Genomic DNA, 10,000 nt, shown 5'->3' with positions numbered 1-10,000 from the left:
CTCTCTCTCTCTCTGTGTCTCTCTGCCTCTCTCTATCTCTCACTGCTCTTGTGTCTATGCAAAACTTTCTGTGCTTTATACATTATACAAATATAAGAGTAACTATCAGACAATGAATAAACTGTTACATTTGTCTCTTTTATTAAATGATGAACACAGTTGCATTGTTTTAGCTGCTGTTCAAAGAGACTCTATATGATAACATGTTAAATAAAGTATATTGGATAACCATAAATATGACTTCCGACGAATTTCCATGACTTTTATATGTCCTTTCCAGTGCTGGATGTAATCTGATTACAAAGTAATTAGATACATCAGGGTCTGGGTAGCTCAGCGAGTGTTGATGCTGACTATCACACCTGGAGTCACGAGTTTGAATCCAGGGTGTGCTGAGTGACTCCAGTCAGGTCTCCTTAGCAACCACATTGGCCCGGTTGCTAGGGAGGGTAGTCACATGGGGTAACCTCCTCGTGGTGGTGATTAGTGGTTCTCGCTCTCGATGGGGCGTGCGGTGAGTGACTCCAGTCAGGTCTCCTTAGCAACCAAATTGTCCCGGTTGCTAGGGAGGGTAGAGTCACATGGGGTAACCTCCTTGTGGTGGTGATTAGTGGTTCTCGCTCTCAATGGGGCGTGTGGTGAGTTGTGTGTGGATCGTGGAGAGTAGCATGAGCCTCCACATGCTGTGAGTCTCCGCGGTGTCATGCACAACGAGTCACGTGATCAGATGCACGGATTGACGGTCTCAGAAGCAGAAGCGACTGACACTTGTCCTCCGCCACCCAGATTGAGGTGAGTAACTGCACCACCACGAGGACTTAAGCTGCGTACACACTGCCAGCGACTTTGTCGCTGCAGGTCGCCAGTGGCTGGCGGTGAAGTCGCTAGTGGGCGTTCCCACTACTGGTTGCCTAGTAACGTTTATAAATGACATTCACGGATGTCATTCCATTGCTGTTGACAGCGAATCGCTTTTCTTGCTGCTAAAAACAAACATTTTGGAGGGAAAAGACTAAATATAAATGGAATCAGTACATAAAATGCTTTATATCCAAAGATGAATGAGAAACAAGGCGTGCTCTTTGCCATAGCGGCTGTTTATCTGCGGCGAAAACGCAAACGCCGGTCTGTCTGTGTCCACAAAACCATTCAATCTCGGAGTCAGCACGGCGAGTACCACCGGCTGGTGCAAGAGCTGCGGCTGGATATACCATATCCATATATCCATATAGAGCACACTGGAAAATTGCTAACAGCAAGAATTAGCCTTTCATCCATATTTCCGTTACTGCAGGAGCTGAGAGAGAGAGAGAGAGAGAGAGAGAGAGAGAAGGATCACATGAGCTCTCCCGTCTTCTCTCCTATTGGCTGTCGCTTCCGTTAGTCGCTCTTCATTTAAATAAAGTTGAACTTGTCTCAACTTTGTCGCGTCGCTGGACACGCCCACATCTAGTCGCCAATGGTCGCGACAGCTCATGTGGCCGGAAGTCGCTGTGCTCTCACTGAAAATGAATGGGATGGAGTCGCTGTCTCGCGCGATGCCGCTGGCAGAGTGTACGCAGCTTTACAGCTCCACCCGGATTTAAGCGGGTAACCGCACCCCCACAAGCACCTACTGAGTAGTGGGAATTGGGTGTTCCAACTTGGGAGAAAATGGGGATAAATATATTAAAAAAAGAAAAAACTAATTAGTTACATCAAAAAGTAGTGTGATGCATTACAATTTAATTTATTGTTATCAGATTACTGTAACTGACTTTCAAATCATTTAATTACTTCTCAGTACATTAAGTAGGTCACACATATCGTGTTTATATTGTATTTAATACATGAATTATGTTCAAATGTACTTTTGTTTGTGTTTTTGTGACCGGAGGAAAATCTGAACATTATTTTGAATATTTTTGACGAAAACAAAAAACAAAAAAACTTTTTGTTGAACATTATTTTAGAAAGTAACTTTAAAGTAAAGTCATTAATAACGTGATTCATTTTTCAATAACATAACCAGTCATCTAATTACAATTTTGACTAAGTAATTAGTAAGCTTAATTTGTAGTGGATTACTATTTTTAAGTAATTTACCCCAAACTGGCTCTTTCCAGTTGATTGTGAACCGTTTGACTGAACATCGAGCAATAGAGCGTAACAGTCAGATTCAATTACCTCAAAGATGGTAAAATGGTAAACAACTACATTACCCATGATACACCAGAGAAAGATGCACCAATCAAAATACAGCGGCCAACCAAACCCGTGAAACGTGCCTCAGAGCGACCGCACGCTCCCATGACACACTTTGAATGATGTAAACGAGTCAAAACCATGTTGGTGATGTTGTGATTCACCTCGGCGCGGTCTGGGTCATGACTTATTACTCTTATGAAGGATTTTATTAAACGTCTATTGGGGGAAAAACTTCCAGACGGCTGACGGCGGGCACTCATGCACTCTTAGCCAGTTAAATATTTTAGCATGTGCATTTATTATAGAAATGACATTTCCATGACGTTTAAGCTTGTGTTCATTACCTGACTGATAATTGCACATTTCCCATCACTCCAGGAACTCTGAAGCTTCATTTGCCTCATCCTGAGAGTTTAATCTCAGTAATACAAGGATTGTTTAGCATTTGTATTATTTTTGTAAGTGTCCTGTCGTGTGGCACACTGTCTCTATTTTAACAGGATATTTATAGTAATTGTGTGAAGCCCGACAGAGGGCGACCTGTCACTTTCTTGCCGATTTAAATTCTTTCTCGGAATCGTTTTTCCCGGTAAATCAACAAATGACCAGCTCGGCACAGTGGAGTAAACTAAATGAATTATTATTTGGGTTTTATCCAGAAGGGAAACATATGAAACCCCTCTCATTATTGTGACGACGCACTCCAGCGCACAACTGAAGGTTTCAATTAAACTTATCTGTCTGGAGTGTGCTCAAGAGTTCCTCGAATTTACAGTTTAATGCATCTCTCATATGCATGTTATTAAGATGGATTTTAGGAATGCAACATGTGCATGTCTGCATTTTAACTGTGTCAATATCAAGGGTGTAACTGATGGGAATTTGAAAAGAGTAATGTGTTAACAGCACCTCATCAGAAATCACATTGACCCGCTTTAAACATGTTAAAACATTGGCACTTAACATTAAAAACTTTAAGTTTATGAAGTGCATACACACACACACACACACACACACCCACACACTCGCTCACTCACACTCATACACACACACGCACGCACACACACACACACACACTCGCTCACTCACACTCATACACATATACACACACACACATACACATTCACACACTCACACACACACTCACACATATTCACGCACGCACAGAAACACACACGCACGCACACACACACGCGCGCACACACACACTCACACATATACATGCACGCACACACACACACACTCACACATATACACGCACGCACACACACGCATACACACACACATACACGCACGCACACTCACACATATACACGCACGCACACACACGCATACACACACACACGCGCGCACACACACACACACATATACATGCACGCACACACACACACTCACACATATACACGCACGCACACACACGCATACTCACACATATACACGCACGCACACACACGCATACACACACACATACACGCACGCACACTCACACATATACACGCACGCACACACACGCATACACACACACATACACGCACGCACACTCACACATATACACGCACGCACACACACGCATACACACACACATACACGCACGCACACTCACACATATACACGCACGCACAGAAACACACACACGTACGCACACACGCATACACACACACATACACGCACGCACGCACACACGCACGCACGCACGCACACACACATACACGCACGCACGCACACATACACGCACGCACGCACGCACACACACACACGCACGCAAACACACACACACATACACGCACGCAAACACACACACACACACACGACGTATTCTTACGTCCAAAAAAGCCCAACAGAACTGAACATGACGCACATGGCTCTCAAGACACGTTTTTTAAAAGTTGAACTATTGTTGTTGACACGCCGTCTGAAGCGCAATGCTCATGGTGTGTTACGCAACGCAGCAAACAAAGGGGCCGTTCAGTCAGAACGCGTATGTCCCAAATACGTTCATCTGAATGCAACAACGCGTCCTGCGTGGTCCAATTCGTATAGTAACTCGTATTTAAAGTGTCTTACGGAAGCCCACAAGCCCGGATCTATTAAAGCAACACATTTGATTCTAATGCACACTTGAAACTCTTTGAGGAGTGCCGTTGTGGTGCTGAACGGACAGCTCCCATATTCTCACACACACACACTATACAGTAAACACATCTCACTGCTTTCCCTCGTGCATTACTAATGAGGTTCATTCATTGACTTATTTACTGCATTTAATACAAAATATAGCCAATGTTCCCATCGGTGTTCCTGCGGCTGAAGTCCCTGCAGTGGACATAAGGCGCCCTCCTCCAAATATCCTGTTTCCAACTGAAAACAGAGGCTGCTTTTAATTTGTCAGGAGTGATCAGGGAGTGAGTGGATGTCGGTGTATTGATTCTCTCTCCACAGCACAGGATGTTTTACAGCTTAAAGTCTTTACCTGTGTATTACCTCCACGAGAGCGCATACCCCGAGTGAATGCACCACTCCCTTTGTTCTACAGGGAGAGGGCAAGCGACGCGACGCGACATAACACAACGCACCCGTTATAACAGGCTGCACAGCTCAAGACAACAAAAGCATTGCAGTTCTTTGATTATGGCGCGTGCAGGTTTACTCGCGTGACGTCCTTGATTGGGTCAATCTCATGAAAACAGGTCACATTTCACCCAAAATAAATACATTAATTAATTATACGTTTGACTTGTTTTTCTTTTTCCAGTAGTTATAAAAAATGCATTTTTGTTTTTGCATTACGGTAATGTCACCCAAAACTGATTGGATCACTTCACGACGGATTGACTTATGGATTACTTTCATGCCGCCTTTATGTGCTTTTTGAAGCTTCAAAGTTCACTTGCATTGCATGGATCTACAGATATGAGATATTCGTTCTGAAATCTGCCTTTGTGTTCTGCTGAAGAAAGAAAGGCACACTCATCTGGGATGGCATGAGGGTGAGTAAGGGTGAGAGAAATGTCATTTTTGGGTGAACTGTCCCTTTAATGGTTCAGATATAGGCTTTATTTACTTTTAGCTAAATACAACCATATTTTTCTTTTGTGATGTATTATGATCTGGACATGTACTTGACAGGTTTGGTGAAATTTACACTTTGCTTTTGACGCGTCACGTCCTTGATTATCTCGGGGGCGTTCTAGTTTTGACGCGTGTCGTCGATTGCAGTAAGAGAAAGAAATGGAGAGAAAATAGGCGGAGTCTTATGGAGCTACATATGTGCCACAATTCTGCATACGCAAGATGATACTTTGAATGCACAAAAATGTTTTGCACGCGCAAGATGATATTTTGAACGCACAAAAATGTTTTGCACGCGCAAGATGATATTTTGAACGCACAAAAATGTTTTGCACACGCAAGATGATACTTTGAATGCACAAAAATGTTTTGCACGCGCAAGATGATATTTTGAATGCACAAAAATGTTTTGCACGTGCAAGATGATATTTTGAACGCACAAAAATGTTTTGCACACGCAAGATGATACTTTGAATGCACAAAAATGTTTTGCACGCGCAAGATGATATTTTGAATGCACAAAAATGTTTTGCACGCGCAAGATGATATTTTGAATGCACAAAAATGTTTTGCACGCGCAAGATGATATTTTTAATGCACAAAAATGTTTTGCACGCGCAAGATGATATTTTGAATGCACAAAAATGTTTTGCACGCGCAAGATGATACTTTGAATGCACAAAAATGTTTTGCACGCGCAAGATGATACTTTGAATGCACAAAAATGTTTTGCACGCGCAAGATGATACTTTGAATGCACAAAAATGTTTTGCACGCGCAAGATGATATTTTGAATGCACAAAAATGTTTTGCACGCGCAAGATGATATTTTGAATGCACAAAAATGTTTTGCACGCGCAAGATGATATTTTGAATGCACAAAAATGTTTTGCACGCGCAAGATGATATTTTTAATGCACAAAAATACTTACTTATGATGATACTTTGAGCCAGGGCTGGACTGGTAATCTGGCATGCCGGGCATTTTCCCGGTTGGCCGACGCACTTGCCGATTTCTCTTCCCAGTCCAGCCCTGCTTTGAGCGTACAAAAAGTTATTTTGCTTGCACTTGAACTCAGTTTTGTAAAGCAATGCAACTTCAAATCAATTTTGTGCTTGAATAAATTGGATTTGAATGTGAATTTTGCTTCCTCCTATCCACCCTTCATGCAAAATACCATTTTGGCTGCTCAAAATATAAAGTAATTGTGTGCGCGCAGAATTGTGGCACAGATATAACTCCATAGTGGAGGGGGGTTGCCGTGTGGGCGGAGACGCACACCGTTCGATTACACCGATCGGTTTCTCCCGGTGCCGTGCACAGTGCAGCAGCTGCGAAGATCTGAGGAAACTCACTCTCCCGTGTCTCGGATATTTTACGGTGCCACGGACCCGCTCCTCAACTCTTACTTTCCAATCATCCGTTCATTTCGGCACCTGGAACCAAGAGCAGACCTGTCCCGAGGTAAATGAAGCAAATTATAAATAATATTTGTGTCAAATGAAGCCAATTAAACAAGACGGCAGTTACGGCTCTCTCTAAACCCCAAAAAAGACTTCCTGTTGAAGTATTATTATTATTATTATTATTATTATGAGCCTATTGTTTACCCCGTCCTGATTTCACCTGTCTTCTGTCTCTCTCTCGCAGATGATGTTGAGTGTCGGTCTGTTCGTGTCTCTGGCGGTTTTGTCGGTGTCCGTTACCGGCAGCAGTAACGGGAACCCGCTGGACAGTGATAAGTGGATGAGCACCGTGTCCCAGTACGACAAGAGCAAATACTGGAACAAATTCCGCGACGTGAGTTTTCCCACCACTTTATTTCCTTCTGCTGGTGTCCAAACTCTATTATAGGATATCTGTGCAGGGGCCAAATGACCCCACGAGACCGTCACGAGTATCATCGTGGTCATTAAAATGAGACAAATGAATGTGTAATGTTCGAGGAATATCCTGGGTTCACTACAAATTAAGCTCAATCCACAAAAAAAAATATTTTTGTCAAAAAAATTAAAAATTAAAAAAATAAAATAAAAGAGGCAAAAATCGGATTTACACTAAAGCACTTACAATGGAAGTCAATGGGGCCAATATGGCCAAAAATGTGACGCTTATAATTTTATAAAAGCAATGTTAAAAAGTTGCGTATTATTTGAGCTGGAAAGTAGTTAAATTGTAACTATTTCAGTCGTTTTAGGGTTTATGCGTCACATCGCCATGGCAACAAAGTTGTAAAATTGGAAATAACTTTACACAGATGCGGTTAGTGATTTAATGACAGTAAAATCATGTTTACACACATATTGTTTGAAACAGTGTTTTAATGTTGACAGATTAAACCCCATTGACTTGCATTGGAAGTGTCTCACTGGAACACACATTTGTACTTCTTTATTTCTTTTGTGAGAAAAGGAGGTACAAAGGCAAAATCATTTTAGTGTCAATCGACATTATGCCACAAAAGCTGTCGATTGACCTTGCACTTGTACTTAACCTGGAATATTCCTGTACATTAAGGTCAACCTGAAGAACTGCCAAACCTGACTGGACGTCCTTGTGTTGAGGTGATACGTATCATAATTCAAATCTGAAACATCAAAAGGTGTATTTGGGGTTATCAGTAGTCTATAGTACAAATAATTACTCTCTGTACAATGCAAGATTAAGATTTGTGCACTCCACAAGACGTTGAAAGGTGGCTGGATGGTGCATTTGGCTACTTCTGGTGGATTTTCAAAAGTATTCATCCATGAATGTTTGCATGAATATTGGCTGCAGCCGTTGGCGATACTGAAGTGTAGGTGTAAGAATGCAAGGCCAAAGCAGTTGCAGCAGGTTTTAAAGTTTTTAAAATGCTTACATCAAGGCACAATTTTATGACATTATAGCTGGGCCATAACCAAAACTACTGATCCCCTTAGAGGACTGGGCGGGAAGTTTTTTCCCTGAAATTGTTTTGTGTTGATGCGTTGAGGTTATCCCTCGCAATAAGTTTTCCGTTCCCTCGCAATAAGTTTTCCGTTCCCTCGCAATAAGTTTTCCGTTCCCTCGCAATAAGTTTTCCGTTCTCTCGCAATACGTTTTCCGTTCCCTCGCAATAAGTTTTCCGTTCCCTCACAATAAGTTTTCCGTTCTCTCGCAATACGTTTTCCATTCCCTCGCAATAAGTTTTCCGTTCTCTCGCAATAAGTTTTTGGTTCTCTCGCAATAAGTTTTTGGTTCTCTCGCAATAAGTTTTCCGTTCTCTCGCAATAAGTTTTTGGTTCTCTCACAATAAGTTTTCCGTTCCCTCGCAATAAGTTTTCCGTTCTCTCGCAATAAGTTTTCCGTTCCCTCGCAATAAGTTTTGCGTTCTCTCGCAATAAGTTTTCCGTTCTCTCGCAATAAGTTTTCCGTTCTGCACAAGTTTTATGCTCTCACAATAAGTTTTCCGTTCCCTCGCAATAAGTTTTCCGTTCTCTCGCAATAAGTTTTCCGTTCCCTCGCAATAAGTTTTGCGTTCTCTCGCAATAAGTTTTCCGTTCTCTCGCAATAAGTTTTCCGTTCCCTCGCAATAAGTTTTGCGTTCTCTCGCAATAAGTTTTCCGTTCTCTCGCAATAACTTTTCCGTTCCCTCACAATAAGTTTTGCGTTCTCACATACGTTTTCCATTCCTAATAAGTTTTGCGCTCCCTGCAATAAGTTTTCCGTTCTCTGCATACGTTTTCCATTCGCAATAAGTTTTGCGCTCTCGCAATAAGTTTTCCGTTCCTCGCAATAAGTTTTTGGTTCTCTCGCAATAAGTTTTTGGTTCTCTCGCAATAAGTTTTCCGTTCTCTCGCAATAAGTTTTTGGTTCTCTCACAATAAGTTTTCCGCTCCCTCGCAATAAGTTTTCCGTTCCCTCGCAATAAGTTTTGCGTTCTCTCGCAATACGTTTTCCATTCCCTCGCAATAAGTTTTGCGCTCCCTCGCAATAAGTTTTCCGTTCTCTCGCAATAAGTTTTCCATTCCTTCGCAATAAGTTTTGCGCTCCCTCGCAATAAGTTTTCCGTTCTCTCGCAGTAAGTTTTCCATTCCTTCGCAATAAGTTTTGCGTTCCCTCACAAGTTTTGTGTTCCATCGCAATAAGTTTTGCGCTCGATCGCAATAAGTTTTGCGTTCCCTCGCAATACGTTTTGCACTCGATCGCAATAAGTTTGCGCTCCCTCGCAATAAGTTTTCCATTCCTTCGCAATAAGTTTTGCGTTTCCTCGCAATAAGTTTTGCGCTCCCTTGCAATAAGTTTTCCGTTCCTTCGCAATAAGTTTTCTGTTCCCTCACAAGTTTTCCATTCCCTCGCAATAAGTTTTCCGTTCCTTCGCAATACGTTTTCCGTTCCCTCGCAATAAGTTTTGCGCTCCCTCGCAATACGTTTTGCGCTCGATCGCAATACTCGATCGCAATAAGTTTTCCGTTCCCTCGCAATAAGTTTTGCGTTCTCTCGCAATAAGTTTTCCGTTCCCTCACAATAAGTTTTCCGTTCTCTCGCAATAAGTTTTCCGTTCCCTCGCAATAAGTTTTGCGTTCTCTCGCAATACGTTTTCCATTCCCTCGCGATAAGTTTTGCGCTCCCTCGCAATATCTTTTGCGTTCTCTCGCAATAAGTTTTGCTCTCCCTCGCAATAAGTTTTGCGTTCCCTCGCAATAAGTTTTGCGCTCCCTCGCAATAACTTTTGCGCCTCCTCGCAATAAGTTTTGCGCTTTTTTTTTCCCAACCTGTCCT

The 10,000-nt window shown here is 42.3% G+C and overlaps 1 protein-coding gene across 1 annotated transcript in view; it reads left to right on the top strand.

Moving 5' to 3' along the window:
• Positions 1 to 6,590: 6,590 nt before the first annotated feature.
• The window catches only part of spock1 (SPARC (osteonectin), cwcv and kazal like domains proteoglycan 1), a 217,482-nt gene continuing 214,072 nt past the window's right edge, over positions 6,591 to 10,000 (top strand). Inside the window, exons 1-2 of the mRNA XM_052149486.1 lie at positions 6,591 to 6,721; positions 6,908 to 7,057. Of these exons, the coding sequence (XP_052005446.1) occupies positions 6,908 to 7,057 (150 nt within the window). The 5' untranslated portion in view covers positions 6,591 to 6,721. The remainder of the gene's footprint in view (positions 6,722 to 6,907; positions 7,058 to 10,000) is intronic.

This window comes from Xyrauchen texanus, chromosome 19 (assembly GCF_025860055.1).
Source record: "Xyrauchen texanus isolate HMW12.3.18 chromosome 19, RBS_HiC_50CHRs, whole genome shotgun sequence".
In the NCBI taxonomy this organism is placed as follows: domain Eukaryota; kingdom Metazoa; phylum Chordata; class Actinopteri; order Cypriniformes; family Catostomidae; genus Xyrauchen; species Xyrauchen texanus.
Note: the sequence above shows the minus strand (reverse complement) of the source record. Positions and strands in the feature narration are given on the sequence as shown.